Source organism: Myotis nattereri (assembly GCF_964212035.1).
Source record: "Myotis nattereri genome assembly, chromosome: 16".
In the NCBI taxonomy this organism is placed as follows: Eukaryota; Metazoa; Chordata; class Mammalia; order Chiroptera; family Vespertilionidae; genus Myotis; species Myotis nattereri.
This window is the reverse complement of record NC_138091.1, coordinates 5,595,767-5,614,107: the sequence shown is the minus strand read 5'-3', so window position 1 is coordinate 5,614,107 and position 18,341 is coordinate 5,595,767. Positions and strand designations below refer to the sequence as shown.

Genomic DNA, 18,341 nt, shown 5'->3' with positions numbered 1-18,341 from the left:
TTCAGTGCATTCACGGGGAGGCGTGGACAACGGACTCCCATTATTTCCCACGCAAAGAGATCAGGAGGCTCTGGGTGGATCGTAAATGCAGAGAATTCGTGGAATGTAGGAGTGGGCGGACCACAGGGACTTTCTGCAGAAGAATTCTAGTCCCACGAGATGCAGGGGGGCGGGGGGGGGGCGGGGGGGCTTGAGGAAGAACTTTGGGGAATACGGCAGATGCCACCACCCGTCCACTGAGTCCTAGAGCGCAGCAGCCAAACAGCCTGAGGGAAAAGGAATGGGTATTTGTTCAATTTCTTATGCTCCTGACTCTGTGGCCCGAGGCTCTCTCCTGCCGCTCTCTGCTCTCTCTTCGGGAAGAACGGGAAGAACGAGCGGGTGCCAGCCGTGTGTGGGGAGGTGCCCCAGCGAGCAGGGGGCCGCCGCAGCACACAGTGGCCCAGGGTCACGCCCAGGCCTGGCCCTGGGGCCGCCTGCCCGGCGCAGAGTCTGGGTGGAGCTGCGATCTGGGGAGCAGACCAAACCCTCCTTGGCTGCTGAGCCTCCCAGCGTTTATTTCATTTTATTTTTTAAAGAGAAAGCATCCTTTTGGTTTTTATTTGTTGTTGCTGCTATTTCTTGGACTTTAATTAAATTACCCTTGGCAACCGCCAGCATCTGTTTCCAAGGCCTGTTGCTTTCAGAGGGTGTCATTTTTAAAGACTTCAGAGTTAAAACACAAACAGCACGCAGCCATGAAGCCCCTCCCGGCAGGGCTGCCGTCCCCGCAGGGGGCGGGGGGGCCATCTGGCTGGAGTGCTTGTCAGAAGGAGGAGGGCTGTGCCCGGCCGGTGTCGCTCAGTGGGGTGAGCGTCGATCCATGAACCAGGAGTTCGCTGGCTCCATTCCCAGTCAGGGCACATGCCCGGGTTGTGAGCGCGATCCCCAGCAGGGGGCAGCCGGATCAATGGGATTCTCTCTCATTGATGTTTCTGTGTCGCTCTCCCTTTCCCTTCCTGTCTCTCTAAAAATCAATAAAAACATATTTTTAAAAAAATGGAGGGCCAGCCTGCCAGGATGCCTGGCTTCAAAACCCCCAGGGCTGGGCGACCTTGAGGGGTGGGAGAGGCACAGCTGTTCTTGCGGGAGGAGGGAGACAGCAGCCCTGGGGTGAGACCAGAGAACCCCACTCCATGCCCCTCCCCCCTCAGCCAGGTGGGCAAGTCGGGCAGTGGGTGCCGGTGACCGCCACCAGCGTTTCTTGGCGTGGACCTCCTCAGAGTGGCCCTCCCCAATAGTGTCTGGCTGGTGTCGGTCATCCGTGAGCAATGGGTGTCCCTTTGGGTGCCACCAGCTCCATGGGCTGGTGGGCGTGGTGGGCACTGAGCCCGCCTGCCCTTGCGGAGCAGCGTGCTTGGCTGGGACCAATGGCTGGGACCAGCGGCCGGGCAGTGGCCATCCTGGGCACTCTGGAGCAGGGCGGCAGGGCTGCCTGTGTCCAGGGCAGGGTCTGCAAGTTTGCTTTGCCGCCTGGTGTTCTGAGCAGCGAGCAGCCGCCCTCCCTCTGCTGGGCCGCGGGCTCCCCACCCGCAGAGTAAGAGCTGCCCTCCTGGCCTCACCTGCACAGTCGTCCCTGGGACGTTGTCAGGGGGCTCTTGAGGGGCTGTGTGTGTGCCCGCACACACCACACACACACGCAGGCTGCTTATGGCTGCTGGGGGTTCTCAGTTATTAGTCAACATCTTGAAGTGGATTTTTTCTAATATATTTTTATTGATTTCAGAGAGGAAGGGAGAGGGAAAGAGATAGAAACATCAATGATGAGAGAGAATCACTGATTGGCTGCCTCCTGCTCGCCCCCCACTGGAGATGGAGCCCACAACCCAGGTGTGTGCGCTTGACCAGAATCAAACCTGGGACCCTTTAGCCCACAGGCTGACACTCTATCCACTGAGCCAAACTGGCTAGGGCTGAAGTGGAATTTTTTAAAGTATAATTGGTGTGGAGTAGACTTTTGAAGCCTAATGTTCCCCTAAGATTTTAAATTTAACCCACAAATTTCTTTATTCTGTTTATGAATCATCTATTTAAACTATTGTATTTAAGGGTGGAGAGCTTATAAGTTTAACTAGATTTCTTTAAGTAGCTTAGTGATTTTTACAAATTTAACATACCTGTTTTCTTAAGTTTATAATAAGCCATCCTAAAATTCCAAGTTCCTAAATAGTTCTTTATATCTAACAAATTAAGTATCCTATATAATACGAGCCCAGCAACCGAATAGTGGAATGACCAGTCGACCAGTCGCTATGACGCGTACTGACCACCAGGGGGCAGGTGCTCAATGCAGGAGCTGCCCCCTGGTGGTCAGTGCACTCCCACAGTGGGAGCACCGCTCAGCTGACCTGGATGTGTGGCTGCTCCTGCTGCAGCTGCTCCCACAGCGGGCCAATCCCCACAGGCCACACACGCGCCCCCCCCCCCACACACACACACACACACACACCAGTGCACGAATCCCGTGCACCGGGCCTCTAGTACACTATAAATAGGGTGAATATTAAGTTTTCTTAAACTTTTCAAAACTGCCACAAACTCAGCCAGATTCTCTTTCAACATTCTGCTTAAAATCAAGCCTGAAGTCAACTACTCAAGTACATTTTATTTTATTTAAAATATATTTTTATTGATTTCAAAGAGGAAGGGAGAGGAAGAAAGACATAGAAACATCAATGATGAGAGAGAATCATTAATCTGCTGCCTCCTGCATGGCCCACACTGGGGACCGAGCCTGTAACCTGGGCATGTGCCCTGACCAGAAATCAAACCGTGACCTCCTGGTTCCTAGGGCGATGCTCACCACTGGGCCATGCCCTCCGGACTCAAAAAATTCTAATTGCAAAGCTAATCCGTAGGCACTCTGATAGACCTAATTCTCTGAAATGTTACGAATGTGTGAAATACCAGATTCACGCTTTCCTCAATGTGTCTGAGCAGATTTACTCCAGTATCTCCTGGTTTATTTCAACCCTTTCTGGGCTAAGGACACCTTGTAACCAGGGAAGCAGCAGTTTTACTCTGCAGAGCCAAGGAGCTCAGAGATATGGTTATTTGGGCCTTTGAACTCCAAGTGCCACCTCCAGTGGGTGGTCCAAGTTACCTGTCCTGTTCTCCAGTCTTCAGTTCCCCCACCCAAACTCCCCCAGCCCACCAGGTTACTTTATTGCAGGGCTAGATTCTATTTATGTATTTATTTACTTTATATATTTTTATTGATGTCAAAGAGGAAGGGAGAGGGAGAGGTAGAAACATCAAGGATGAGAGAGACTCATTGATTGGCTGCCTTCTGCACGCCCCCTCCTGGGGGATTGAGCCCACAACCCGGGCATGTGCCCTCGACCAGAATGGAACCCAGGACCCCTCAGTCCGCAGGTCGATGCTCTATCCACTGAGCCAGATCGGCTAGGGTATAGATTCCATTTATTGCTTGATTCTCAGTTCCTCCCCTTCCTTCCATCCTCAGGGCCCCTCCTCGTGCAGCTATTCAGTGGCATCCTCTCGGAAGGTGCAGCCTCACACCTGGCTCTGCCAGCAGGCGTCCCAGGCCGTGCAGCATCTCTCTGCTGCTTACGAGCTTCCAATGACTGTGAGCTCCCCACTTGTGGTTGGTTTGTTTTTTAGTGATAAAGTATACATAACATGGGATTTACCATCTTGGCCACCTTTAGGTGTACAGTTCAGTTGCATTAAGTACATTCTCATTATTGTGCAACCGTCACCTCCATCATGAACTCTTCATTTTCCCAAACTGCAGCCCTGTGCCCGGTAAGCGCTCCCTGCTCCCCTCCCCCAGCCCTGTAACCTCCATTCTTTCTGTCTATGAATTGGATGACTCTAGGTACCGCATATAAGTGGAATCATACAGTATTTGTCCTTTTGTGTCTGGCTTATTTCCCTTAGCATGATGTCCTCCGGGTTCATCCATGTTGTTGCATGTGTCAGAATTACAACTTGTTTTTAAATGTTCTTTCTTACATTGAGCTGGGAACCACCTTAGGGCAGCATTTCTGACTCGCCCAGACCCCTTCTGGGAGCAGAGAGCAAAGGAGAGAGTGTCGGGGATACACGCACCCCAGGACCAGGGCTGATGAAACAGCGGGTTGGTTTCTGACACTCGAGGTGCGTGGGTGTCCAGGCTGTGCTGACCGAGGCCACACCGCCGCAGGGGTGCTCTCAGCCTGCTGGCCCTGACCTTTCCGCCTGGTGTATCGCCTGGGGAAATGCCACCTCCAGTTGCATTCCGTGTGTTCGTTTCCTAGGACTGCCGTAACAAAGGCCCCCGACTTGGTGGTTTAGTAAACAGAGATTTGGTCTCTCACAGTCCAGAAGCCAGAGTCTTGGATCCAGGTGCCAGCAGGGCCCGCTCTCCAGAGAGGCTGTGGGGAGACTTCTTTCTTTGCCTCTCAGCTCCCAGTGGTTATGGCTGCGGGACCCCTCCCTCTGTGTGTCCTTACAAGGACACCTGCCTCTGGAGTTAGGGCCCACCTGGGTAATCCAGGGTGATCTCATCTTGAGATCCTTAATCACATCTGCAAAGACCCTTCTTCCAAAAGAGGGCACATTCACAGGTTCCAGGGACCAGGATGTGGACATGTCTTTGGAGCCACCATTGAGCCCTGCATCCCACACCTGTTTCTACACAGTGTGTGGGTTGACCCCAGGCATTCCCTGCTCCCCGGGGCATGTTTAAGGCTCGGCCCTTCTTCCTGAGAGGCCCCTCTCCATTCTCCGGCCCCGGCCTGGAGCCTGCGCCAGGCCCCTTCACTCTGCGTCCCTGGCTTCTCTCCCTGGCAGCTTCCAGGGCGTTTCCCTCACGGCCCCGGGCAGATCGCTCCCTTCTCCTGGGATCCCTCCCGCCCCAAGCTAGAATGCGTGGGGGAGGAACAGGGAGTTGAGTCACGGCTCAGGCCTGTTCCACAGACCACGTCCCCTCCCTCAGGAGCAGCTGCTGTGACGCTCCAGGACTGAGAAAAGGCAGCCTGCGCCGCCCGCCGCCCTCTGGACCCGTTAACTTCCTACGGTGACAGTGACGGTGGTGACGGTTGATTCCAGCCTCAGGAGCAGCTCTGTGTGCTCCGCGTGGGTGGTGTCAGCATCCCAGCTGTCCACCTTTGCTGTGAATATTCAGAGCTTGCTGCCTCCCTCCCGCCTCACTCTGTTGCAGAAGCTGTGGAGTTGTGTCTGGGGGAGAGAGACAGATACAAGCTAATTGCCTGAGGGGCCTTCCTTCTGGGATTGGGTTTAAACCTTTGAGTTTAAAAGGGAAGGGGAGTGGCTGTGGTTTAAATTAGCGTGACAGCCTCCTGTGTGGCCTCCCCCCACTTTCCCTTCAGGTACCAAGACACACACAAAAAGATGAAAAATGCTGAAAACAAACCAGGGAAACCGTCTGGGAGAACCTCCTCTAGCTCTGAACAGTTGGAGCTGGTTCTGGGCTCCCCAGGAACCCGAGACCCCCAAAGGCAGAGGAGGCCCCTTCACAGTGGCCGTCAAGCCTCGCCCTTCTGTACGTGAGTGAAGGTTTGGGGGGAAGAGTGCTGCTCCCACCTTCTCCGCACGCCTCCCCTGTGGCTGCCACTTCTCTGAGAGAAAGCAGCTCACACGAGTCACCTCCACAGGCCGTGAGAGAGGGTCCCCGAGGCGTGGCCACCAGGAGTCCAGCATGGCCAGTGGTCTGGCCACGGATGAGAAAAGTCCTGGAATACGGACACTGATGTGGGTGTCCGTGGACTCCGTCACGTGGCAGGTGCTCCTGGCCACCAGCCCCATCCTTAGGTGAACTGGGGGCCTGCCTGCAGTCACCTCCTTAACAAACACACGATGCGTTTGTCACTGCGTCACTTAGGGATTTCCAGGGGGCTGGGGTGTCTGTGCCACAACTGGGACAAAGACCAAAAACATGTTCCTCGTGATAAATCCCAGCGTCCCGCTGCCCGGCAGGCAGTCTGGGTCTCACCAGAAGTGCCGCCTTCAAGGGTGAACTGGTGCCCTAACCAGTTTGGCTCAGTGGATAGAGCATTGGCCTGTGGACTCAAGGGTCCCAGGTTCGATTCTAGTCAAGGGCATGTACCTTGGTTGTGGGCACATACCCAGTAGGGAGTGTGCAGGAGGCAGCTGATCGATGTTTCTCTCTCATTGATGTTTCTGGCTCTCAAACCCTCTCCCTTCCTCTCTGTAAAAAATCAATAAAATCTATTTTTTTAAAAAAGAAGAAGAAAAAAAGGGTGAGCTTGTGGGAAAGCCCTGGGCGCAGGGTACATGCTGTGGAAGTGAACCCTGGCACCCAAAAATGACCTACACAGGATCCACAAGAAATGAACTTTGAGGAAAAAGAACAAAATGCCACAAAAAGAGGCCAAGCTGAGATGGGGGTGGGGGAGACAACAGGGCAAGAGGAAAAGGGAGATTAATGAGCAAAATAAGAATCTCGGGGTATGAAACGGAAGCCGACATGCAGAGGCAGCGGAAGTCGAGTCGATGCTGCAGAACAAGAGGTCAGCCATGGGGAGGAGACGAGGCCCTGGCGAGAGTGCACTGTGGGGAGACCAGGAAAGACCAAGTCAGGAGACGCTGAGCCCGCACTGGTTTTGCTGAGGAGACAGGCTGTAAGAAGGTACATGTTGGTAGATGGAAAGACCCAACGCTGAAGGTGAATTTAAAACAAACATCTAGCCGAAACTGGTTTGGCTTGGTGGATAGAGCATCGGCTTTCAGACTGAAAGGTCCCAGGTTCGATTCCGGTCAAGGGCATGTATCTGGGTTGCGGGCACATCCCCAGTAGGAGATGTGCAGGAGGCAGCTGATTGATGTTACTCTCTCATCGATGTTTCTAACTCTCTATCTCTCTCCCTTCTTCTTTGTAAAAAAACCAATAAAATATATTTTAAAAAATAATAAAAAAAAAAATAAAAAAAACATCTGTAACTGGACAAATGTGGCCACATGTGCCGGGCAGAAAAAAAACGGCCGGATACATGTGCCCCTAGTCTGTGTTTGCCTGACAGGGTCTTGGGACCTTTTATTCTCAAGTTGTTGCATAATACACATAACAAAATTTACCAGCTTAAGAAGCATTTTTACAATTCAGTATTGTTAAGTATATTCACACTAGAGGCCTGGTGCATGAAATTCGTGCATGGGTAGGGTCCCTAGGCCTGGCCGGCAATCAGGGTCAATCTATGGGGACCAGCGGGGCAATCGGGGGGCCCCCCGCTGGCATCCGCCTTGGCTGTCCTGAGGCCTGCGGTCTGGGGGCAGCTCCTGTGTTGAGTGTCTGCTCCCTGGTGGTCAGTGTGTCATAGTGACCAGTCGTTCTGCCGTTCGGTCAATTTGCATATTAGGCTTTTATTATATAGGATTGTTGTACAATCCAGCTCCAGAACTCTTTTCATCTTGCAAAATTGAAATTCTGTGTCCATTAAACAACCCCCCCTCCCCCAGCCCATCTCCCTGGCAGCCATCATTCTAGTTTGTGTCTGTGATTGTGACTGGTCTAGGTACCTCAAAGAAGTGGAATCATCCTTTTGTGACTGACTCATTTAGCATAAGCCCTCAGTGTCTTATATGTCATATGACAGAGCATGTCAGATTTCATTTTTTTATGGCTGAATGTTCCATTGTATACATATGGTGCCACATTTCGTTTATCCATTCACCATAGAAGTCAATGGACAACAACTTGGGTTGTTTCCACTTTGGGGCCATTGTGACTAATTCTGCTGTGAACGTGGGTATAGAAATGACTCAAATACCTCTTTGGGCCCCTGGTTTTCATTCTTTGGAGTGTAGCCCAGAGGTGGACGTGCTGGGTTATACGGCGCTTGTGTTAATTTTTTGAGGAGTCGCCATACTGTTGTGCACAGTGACGGCGCCGGTTTGCATTCCCACTGACAGTGCACAGGTGTGCCAGTTGCTCCATGTTCTGGGGTGGGGGGGGGGGGGGGCAGGGGGAGCGGGTCTGAGAACTGGACCAACCAGAGAAGGAAAGTGGATTCATATTAGGAAGGGAATGGCTGGGGGCTAAGAGGGTTTGCAGGGTGGAGATGAGAAATTGAAGAACAGACGGGGTTGTGGGAAAGATGCAGAGAAGGAATTTTAGGAGTTGTGGGGTGTCACGAAGGGGTGCCCTTTTTGTGATGCAGAGAGATGGTCGTAGTTATCAACGGCTTTTCAAGCTGCCCTGTATGTTGACCTGGTGCTGCTAAGGAGGGGCAGTGCTGGGACTGTCCGGAGAGGCAGCTGGAGGTGGGTGGCGAAGACCATCCTGTGGGCAGAGAGAGCAGCAAAGACCCCAGAATCGGCAGCCTCAGAGCTGTCTGCAGGAGCAGAGAACGCGGCGCTGTGAACCGGACTCCTCTCAGCCAGGTTGTCTGCAGGTGCAGCTGGACGGGAAGGGGTCTCGGGTGGGCTGAGCTCAGGAAGGAAAGCACGCTGTGTTCATTCGAGGGCAGAGCCGGTTCGGGGTCCCCAGCAGCGCGGGCACCAGGCACAGGAGTGCGTCCAGCTACGGGGAAGGCCGGAGGGACAGCCAGCTCAGCCCCAGCCGCTTGCAAACCTGTGTTCAAACCTGAATGCAAAATACCCAATGCATTATGACAGAGTTGTTTTAACATTTTTAAAAAATGAGAGCGGGCTCCTGGACTTACCATCTCCAGTGACACCAACAACAACGGCCACGCAGGGGGAGCTGGCAGGCAGGCAAGTGTCCAAACAACCTGGTCCTCCACCCAGGGCCCCCGAGGCTGTTAGACACGGCCCAGGCCCTGGTCCCTGTGGCGCCAGCGCACAGTCCCGTGGAGTGACGGTCGCCCCTTCTCCCAGAGACCGGCTGTGGGCGTGGGGCGAGCGTCCCTGTCCCATACTTCTCTGCACCTCCACCCAGAGCTGCTGCTACAGGTGGTCACCTCACTGAGGGGTCAGGGCGATGGGAAGAGGGGAGAGAAAGCCAGCTGGGTCTAGCTTTTCCAGGACCCACAGGGAAGGCCTTGGGATGAGAAACCCTTCCCAGGGCGCTCCCTCCCTCAGCACCTTTCTCCCGGGGTCCCCACTCTTCCAACCCTGCAGTTCTCACACTGCTTTTGGTATCAGGATCTCTCTTTATACTCTTTGTTTATTTGTTTTAAGAAAATCAATTAACGTTTATCCAGTCATAATGACAAGTACAATTTTAATATCTGCAGCCTTTTCAGAAAGCGTTTACAGGTGACTCTCCATTTACTATAATATTGTAGTAAGTAAGCACTACTTTGTCACGAAGAAAAACTCTGTGATCAAAGATCATAATCCTGTAGTCCTTCACTGAACACAATATCCTATATAATAAAAGCCTAGGTGGCAGGACGCCCTCGAGCGACATGGTCACAACATGTCTGCCACAAGATGACCGCCCTCATGTCGTCACAAAATGGCCACCACAAGATGGCTGGCAGGGGAGGGCAGTTAGGACAACCAGACCTGCAGGGGAGGGCAGTTGGGGACGACTAGGCCATCAGGGGAGGGCAGTTGGGGGCAAGATCAGGACAGCAGGGGAGGGCAGTTGGGGGTGAATAGGCCAGCAGGGGAGGGCAGTTGGGGGCGACCAGGCCGGCAGGGGAGGGCAGTTAGGGTGACCAAACCTGCAGGGGAGGGCAGTTGGGGATGACTAGGCCAGCAGGGGAGGGCAGTTGGGGGCAAGATCAGGCCAGCAGGGGAGGGCAGTTGGGGGCAATCAGGCAGGAAGGCAGATGAGTGGTTAGGAGCCAGCACTCCCGGATTGTGAGAGGGATATCCAGCAGTCGGACATCCCCCGAGAGGTCCCAGATTGGAGAAGGGAACGCCCCCCCCCCTCCGTGCACAAATGTCATGCACCGGGCCTCTAATACAGTTAATAAAGCAGGACATGCTTTGAGTGGCAGTAATGTGCAAAATCCAGGTTGTAGAAATGTTAATATAGTTTTTGCTACATCAGAATTCCATGTAGGTGTTTACAGTTTTGGAGTTTTAAGGACAAAAAAGAGCAATTATTTAATCCTTACATAGTAGAGATGCCTGAATGAATAACCACTGGGCATTAATATGGAATTTACCAAAAAAAAATTTTTTTTAATTTAAAAGAATGACCTATGTAACCTAAGTCTTTGTATTCTTTTCATGTACCTGGATTGCATGTTCCATCCCCAGCCGGATGTGCCTCTCACATTGGAGTCTCTCTCTTTCTCTTTCTCTTTCTCTTTCTCTCCCTCCCTCCCTTCTTTCCACTCTCTCTTAAACTCAATGGGAAAAATATCCTTGGGTGAAGATTAACAAAAAAGAGCTAGTCTCTTAGCAAGTTGAATGTTGAGAACACAGTTTTGTGTCTATAATCACTGCCTGTGTCAGGTTCCTATTGCAAGTATGTGCCCTTAACACCTCACCCATCCCCCCAGCCCCTGGTAGCCACCATCCACTCCTTTTTTGAGTTTGGTTCTTTTTAGATTGCACGTACTATACAAAATATATAGTATCAGTCTTCTTCCTTTTTTAAAAAATATATTTTTATTGATTTCAGAAAGGAAGGGAGAGATAGAAACATCAATGATGAGAGAGAATCATTGATCGGCTGCCTCCTGCACACCCCACACTGGGGATCGAGTCTGCAACCCAAGGATGTGCCCTTGAACGGAATTGAACCTGGGACCCTTCAGTCCACAGGCCAGCGCTCTATCCACTGAGCCAAACCGGTTAGAGCATTGTCTTTCTCTTTCTGATTGACCTTCCTTAACATGATGTCCTCAGGCTCCATCCATGTTGTGGCAGGTGGCAGATGTCCTCATGGCTGAATGGTGTTCCGTGACATACCTGGAAGATCACATCTTCCCTTCCCCCACTAATGGACACAGGTGGTCTCCAGTCCTAGCTGTTATGAACTTGGGAGAACAGGTAGCTCTTCCATAGCCTGTTTTCACTTCCTTTGGATATATTCCCAGAGGCGGGATCGCTGGATTGTATGGTAATTCTAGTTCTCATATATGGAGGAACCTCTATACTCTAAAATTCCTGAGGACTTCAAAAAGGCTTTCTGTGTGTCAGCTACATCTAATGAATACTACTTACTATTTTAGAAATCAAAACAAAAATATTTAAAAGATTGATTTATTTAAAATTAATAAGCTTGTCTGAAAGATTTTTTTACAAAAATTCTCCCTTCCTCCGAAAGAAAAACCTAGTGGCGAGAGTGGCTTGTTCCATGGTTTTTCGAGTCTCTTTAAAGTGCGGCTCAGCAGAGAGCTGGGCTTTCCCATCGGCCGCCCCTGCTTTCCGCCTCTGGCCGTCGGTGGTTTTAGTTGACGTCTGCAGGATGTAGCCGGACTCGGGCACATCCTTGGAAAGCGGACTCGGCAGCGCCCCTGGGAGGCCTCCAGGGCCCCTTCCACGATTGAGAAATGCTGTTCTCACCTTCCTGTGGGACCCTCTCCTTACGTTTTGGAGAGCCAAACCTCTCACTCTAGCATTTCTCTTTCCCTTGGAACGAGTCCCCAGCCCTGGTTCCTCAGGCTCCAGTAACGTGGGCCCCACTTCTGTGAGATGACGTGTGCTGGCCCCGGCCCCCAGGTCCCAGGCCAGTGACACTCGCCAAGCCGAGCAGCGGCTCAGGCACAGCTGCCGTTTCCGGGTTTTCTGCTGAGAAGCCGCGCACAGTTCCTCGAGGTCGGACCGCTTAGACGCGTCAGGAAGCTGGGATTCGCCCTGCTGCCTGGTATTTGCAAGGCAGACCAGCCCCTCCAAGGCCAGCGCTGTTGGCAGGCGGGTGTGGAGGAGCCACAGGTGGCTTCCATCCTTCCGCGGCCCATCCCATCCGCGTGCAGAGCGGGCCGAGCACTGGAGGGCCCTGTGGGCAGCATCAGTGAGGCCGTTGGTGCCACGTTGTGACACAGTCACCCTGGCACACTGGCTTGGGGGTGGGGTGGGGGCATGGAGCGGACCAGAAGTCCACCATGGCCCGCGGTCCTCGGCTCATATACAGGGTCCTAGAGCTGCACAAGCATCAGTGGGCCTAGGTCGGCCAGAGTAAGGAAATGGAGCCAGCACAGGCGGCAGCCTGTCTGGTCCATCGTTTTCCCTGCTGGAGCCTCAGGACCTTCAGGAGCCCCACCCCGCCCTACCTCCCCAGCCCTCCCCTTCCCAAGCAATGACTAAGGACCAGGCAGCAGCGGCCTGGAGAGAGCCGCCCCCTGACGGGAGCACAGGGAGGTGGGGCCCTGGGGTGGGACATTTTGTACCTTCCCATGCTGCCCCAGCCTCCGGGGTTCTCTGGGTCCTTCTAGGATAGGATGGCCTGTACTGGCCTGTAATGGAGGGGCAAACGGGAAGATGGGGCAGGGCTGGTGGGAACACAGCAAACCTAAGGATTCCTCCGGTCAGTCCGGGGTTTTCAAACTTGCCTTTCTCTGCAGAATCCCATGTGTACGTGGCAGGGAGGGGGAGGTGGTGGGCGTGGAATGGGGAGGGCCAGGCCGCCGCAGAGCTGCTCTGCTGAGCGCTGGGCCTGCCCGCGGCCTTGCTGACTCTGCTGACTGTCCTGTCACCATCAGCCCCCGACCTTGGGATACTCTAGGTAACGACTGGTGCCTTTCGCCCGCCCGTTTCTCAGATGGGAAGTAAATCCCAAGAGGCGAGAAGTCGCTTGCCCACAGGCTTACGTGACTTGAGGGCTGGGTAGAGCCGAGAATCCAGGGCTTTCTCCCAGGAGCAGGGTGACCGTAACAGAAGGCCTCCAGGCCTATGTCCCGGGCAGGGTACCCCGACGAGAGGAGTCTCGGGCAGAGCACAGGAGGACAGAGGCTGGTGTCCAGGCACTGCCCACAGCGGAGCAGCCCACCTGCATGACGGGAAAGGAAAATGCATCCATCTCCTTCTCACTCCCGTGACCACAGGCAGCCTCTGACCCTGAGAATCACCTCCCCCATTTCCGATCGGCCCTACTTCCCTGGCCTGGGAAAGCAGCCTCAGCCGGCTGGGGACACATGGGCACAAGCCCCGGGACTTGCCCCTCCCTGGAGCCCAGCCGCCTCCCACCCCATTTTGCACATTCTGGGCAGAGTTTGTATCCTGAGGTCACAATGCGCCCTGTCGTGTGTGCAGCAAGCTCCCTGTGACTCCGGGTTTTTCTAGACAGGTCATGGCCCGTGACATCTCAAATGGGTCTGTGGTCGGTCCTGGCCAGGGTGGCTCAGTTGGTTGGAGCGTCATCTCTTACACCAAAAGGTTGCAGGTTCGATCCCCGTTGGGGCACTGTGGAAGGCAACGGGTCTCTCTCTCTCTCTCTCTCTCTCTCTCTCTCTCTCTCTCTCTCATAAAATGTAAAAGAAAGTTTAAAAAAACATCATATAGGTCTGTGATCCAAAAAGTGAAGAAGCCCGTATGAGGGGAGGAGGGGCCTTCCTGAGGGAAGGGACGAAGGAACGGAAGGGGGAGGGGAGCTGTGTTAATGCTTCTCTTCCTGTGGAAGGCTTTCCACGTGTTCTTGGTTTTATTTCCCTCACCTACATCTAGTGCAGGGCCGCTGTCCCCATGTACAGGTGAGGAAGCTGAGGCCCCTGGCCGAGGTAGCGGGCCCGGGCTGCAGCCTGGCTGAGGGTTGAGCAGGCCAGGACAGACAGGTGTGGCAGCGTTGCCCTGGGCTCTGAGAACAGGGCAGTCGGCACGTCAGCACCTCCCTCCCCTGCATCCCTGCCAAACCTTGAGCGCCTGGATCTGGGTTCCCAGTAAATTATTTCAGCAGCCGGAGACCTGGTGCAGGACAGCAGTCCTCTGAGGTTAGTTCCTGCCAAATGGAAAACAGCCCCCAAGGCTGGCCCCTTGATGTCCTCAGTGAAGCTTGAAACCCATCCCTTTCTAGCAAAGAGGAGGAGGCAGGGTGCCCCTGACCCAAAGGGCAGGATCTGGCTCAAGCCAGTGAGGTCCCTGATGGCAGAGTGCCTGGCCCCGCCCCTCCAGATCTGCAGGCAAAGACCCTTTTCTTTCTTTGCTCTTAGAAATGTCTGCCACCAAACCACAGAACAGCAGCCTGCCTCCAGCCTGCCTGCCCCGGGTCCCCCTTCACACGGGTAGTTAAGTCAGCGCAAACCTTCAAAAACACGCCCTAAGCTGGGCATGTCGTCCCTCCCCACCCCCACCACCACCCCGTGCCTGAAGTTCACTGTTGCCACCTGCATCCAAGACCCTTTCCGTGTTGAGCTGCGGCTCCGCCAGCTCCGTTCGGGAAGGTCTGTGGCGGGAGGGCCTAGGCCAGGGGTGGGCAAACTTTTTGACTCAAGGGCTACAGTGGGTTCTTAAACTGGACCGGAGGGCAGGAACAAAAGCATGGATGGAGTGTTTGTGTGAATTAATATAAATTCAAAATAAACATCATTACATAAAAGAGTACGGTCTTTTTTTTTTTTAGTTTTATTCATTTCAAACGGCCGGATCGGCCCGCGGGCCGAAGTTTGCCCATGGCTGGCCTAGGCGAAATGATTAGTCAGCGCCCATCACCTCCTATAGTTAAAAAAACAGAGGAAATGGGTGTTTTTGCTTGTGATGAGAACTTTTAGGATGTTAACGAACTAACTTCAGCTGAGTAAATGTGACGATCTAGTTGGCTTTATTAAGTGATTCATGAAGGCAGCATCCCATCTAGTCATTAGAACAGTGATGGCGAACCTATGACACCCGTGTCAGAGGTGACACGTGAACTCATTTTTTTGGTTGATTTCTTTATTAAATGGCATTTAAATATATAAAATAAATATCAAAAATATAAGTCTTGCCCTGGGGAGTGTGCAGGAGGCAGCTTAATCGATGTTTCTCTCTCATCGATGTTTCTAGTTCTCTATCCCTCTCCCTTCCTCTCTGTAAAAAATCAATAAAATATATTTTAAAATATATACATGTCTTTGTTTTACTATGGTTGCAACTATCAAAAAATTTCTATATGTGACACGGCACCAGAGTTAAGTTAGGGTTTTTCAAAATGCTGACACGCCGAGCCCAAAAGGTTCGCCGTCATTGGCATAGAAGGTGCTCTGAGTCACCTGGGACGTATTTAGGGGCAGAAAGGGAGGCACTGAGGAGCTGAGTATTTCAATCCTCTGGGAAGGCGGGGTCCCCACCTCACTAGTGCTGGCAGGACACCCCGCTGAGTGCTTAAAAATGTCATTCCTGGGAGAAGTGCGCTGCAGTTAGGCTGGTTAGTGAGGTTTTGTTTGGTCCTGTAGCTTAGCAAAAGTGACTCCATTGTGGCCCGTTATTTCTTTTGTTTTCTTTTTAACAAGAATCTACTCTTAATAGCTTAAATGTGCCAGCAGCAGTGCTCACTGTAGCCATCCGTTGTCCGTCCCGTCCTAGCTGTCTGACCGTTGAAGTGAGCCGCTCAGGGCCTCAGTCTCTCCACCTGTAAATTGGGAATGACGATGTAAACTCTGACTCAGGCAGGGAGGCACTGAGAAAGGCTCAGGACATCCCGCTGGTCAAACCAGCTGGGTCCGGGGGTAGGGGGTGGGGGTGAGGTGGCATCTTTCTGGGCAGAGCAGCTCCGTGCCCAACAAGGGCTGGCTGGTATACCCAGACCCAAGGAGGACAGGCCCCCACGTGCAGACACCAGGAGGGTACAGGTGGGCCTGAAGGCCTGGTGGTCCTGAGGCCCGGTGTCCAGGGCTGAGGCTGCACCGTGGCACCGGCTGCACAATTTATTGCCAAGATTTATTGCCAAGACATCCCACAGGACAACCCCTGCTGGCAGTCACCTGTCACCCACACTTCCTGTCCCGGACAACAGGAATTGGGGAGGGGGTTGGGAGAAGGTAGAAGGTGTATCCGTGCTCTTTCACAGTGGAAGGCATACAGTTTAGTCCAGCACTAGGGCAGAAAACCATGTTTCTGCTTCGAAGCATTTTATTCCATTTCAAGCTCCCGCCACCTTGGCTGATGGGAAATTCAAGTGTGGTCCTCCGCCCTTTCCTGGGGATTGTGCAAGAGTTTGGGGTCTCACACAAACAGAACATTTGGAGCAGGGCTACTGGGTCCCGCTCCAGTCCCAGCGCTGAGGGCCTCGTGCTGGTGGGCAGGGGTCTACAGGGCCTCCCAACGGGGCACTCATGTGTGGGGACCCCCTCCCCCGCCAGATCCTTGTCCCTCCTCAGGCTTAGGGAACCCCTGTCCCATGTCCCAGTGGGTTTTCTTGTTGTTGAAAGTATTACATATGTCCCCTTTTCCCCCCTATTGACCCTTTCTAGCCTGCCCCCCTCCCCCCGCCCCAGGCTTTTACACACTATTGTCTGTGTCCATGGGCCATGCATATGTGCACACAAGGTCTTTGGTTGATCTCTCCCCACCCACCCACCCTCCCCCGCCTTCCCTCTGAGGTTCAACATCTGTTCGTGCTGCTATGACTCTGGATCTGTTTTGTTCATCAGTTTATTTTGTTCATTAGATTCCACATAGGAGTGAGATCATGTTGTCCCTGTGGTCTCTGCCACCGTTCCCACCCCACTCCGTGTCCTTTGCACCAGGCTCCCTCCTCTCCCCTTAGGAGGAGCCATGTGACACCCTCTCTTTGGGAGTCCTGGTGGGGCCTTCCTCCTGGGGCCTGGCAGCTTCTCCCTTAACCCTGCAACTCAGCACCCCTCCCTCCAAGGCAAAGGGACCCGGAGGTCAGGTCACCTGCAGAGGAAGCAGTCAAAACGGCCTCAGCAGCAAGAAAAAGACAAACATCAGGGCATGGTCCTGTCTCCCGGCTGGGGCGCTTTCCAGGCTGCCATCTGCCAGGTGTGTGGGATGGAGAAGCAGCCGGGCGCCTGGCCTGCAGGCCTCGTCCTCGTCCTCGGGGAACCTGAGAGGTGGCAGAGGGGGCTGTCTTGGGAGAGAGCCATAAACTGGAAGTCCAGGCTGCAGGCTTGCCTGGTTCCCTGGGACGCCCTCTAGGTGCTTCCTGGAAGGTTAGGAAGCCTCTGGGGAGGGGTGCCCTCCCTTCCCGGGGCCCTGCTGTGTGGGAGGCTGAGTTGCCTCCAGGGGGTCGCTCTGGGTGTTTGGGTGGGATCTGAGGGTGCGGCAGGACCGCCCTTGACCTCTGCGCACCCTTCGTCCTTGCAGGACCTGGGCATGGAGTCGACCTCGCTAGATGATGTGCTGTACCGCTACGCCAGCTTCCGGAACCTGGTGGACCCCATCACCCACGACCTCATCATCAGCCTGGCTCGCTACATCCACTGCCCCAAGCCGGTAGGCGGCTGTGTCTACACCAGCTGGGGCCGGGGGTGGGGGTGAGGTGGCATCTTTCTGGGCAGAGCAGCTCCGTGCCCAACAAGGGCTGGTGGGTATACCCAGACCCAAGGAGGACAGGCCCCCACGTGCAGACACCAGGAGGGTAGCGGTGGGCCTGAGGCCTGGCTGTCCTGAGGCCCAGCGTCCATGGCTGAGGCTGCACCGTGGCACCGGCAGCACAAGTTTTGTTTGGCCATAGGGTTTTAAATCTGGATTTATTGCCAAAGTTTAAAAATTCAAGTATTTCTCACAATCCCTATGTTCAGCTGCCCTTGAAAATGGGGAGCTCGGGCAGCACGAAGCCCGCGTTTCGATGAGCAGCCACCCGCGATGGGCCAGGGGCCCCTGTTCCGTCAGCGGCGGCGGCTGTGCCCGGCACAGACTGCAGGCACAGAGGTGGCAGGAGACAGTGCTGACCCCGCCCTCTCCTCGCCCCCAAGCCGTGGACACTGGTGCAGACTGTCCTCCGAGGGGGCTTTTTCTTGTTTGTTTGTACAGAGGTGCCACCTAATCTGGTGGTGGCCCTGCATGGCCTCAGGCCCCACCCCAGGTGCCCTCCTCCTGAGCTGAGTGTGATTTTACACCCACCACCCTCCTCATGCCCACTCACGCCTGGCCGGGCGCTGCTCAGCCCCTTCTGGGTGGGAGGGTCTGTCCCTCTTCCTGCTGGGGCACTGGGCGGCACACGCAGACCTGCCCACGGGACCTGGGCCGGGGTGGGGGGTGGGGGATGCACACTCCCTGCCTTGGCTTCTCTCTTGTCCCAGTTCCTTCACTTCCATCCCCCACTTCCAGCAGCTTCCAAAAGAAGTGCCTTCTCTGTGGCAGGGATGGAAGTCTTCATGCAGCCTGTGCTGTGATTTAAATAAAACCAGACTCCTCCCCTGGCCCTGCCCCCTCCACCTGCCAACTCTGCTCCAGCCCTGGGCCCCACTTAACCTGCCCCCCAACCCCACCCCGTGCCCAGATCCCCTCCTTCCTGAGGAGCTTGGCTGCTACCCTGACCTCACCTGCCGCCTGTCTCACTTCCCTCCTCCAGACTC

The 18,341-nt window shown here is 54.2% G+C and overlaps 1 protein-coding gene across 1 annotated transcript in view; it reads left to right on the top strand.

Annotated features, from left to right (window-relative positions):
- Positions 1-18,341, top strand: part of LRRC75A (leucine rich repeat containing 75A) — a gene marked incomplete at its 5' end in the record, with an annotated part of 46,340 nt that overhangs the window by 16,623 nt on the left and 11,376 nt on the right. The window contains one exon of the mRNA XM_081110058.1: positions 17,128-17,256. Coding sequence (XP_080966184.1) covers positions 17,128-17,256 — 129 coding nt within the window. The remainder of the gene's footprint in view (positions 1-17,127; positions 17,257-18,341) is intronic.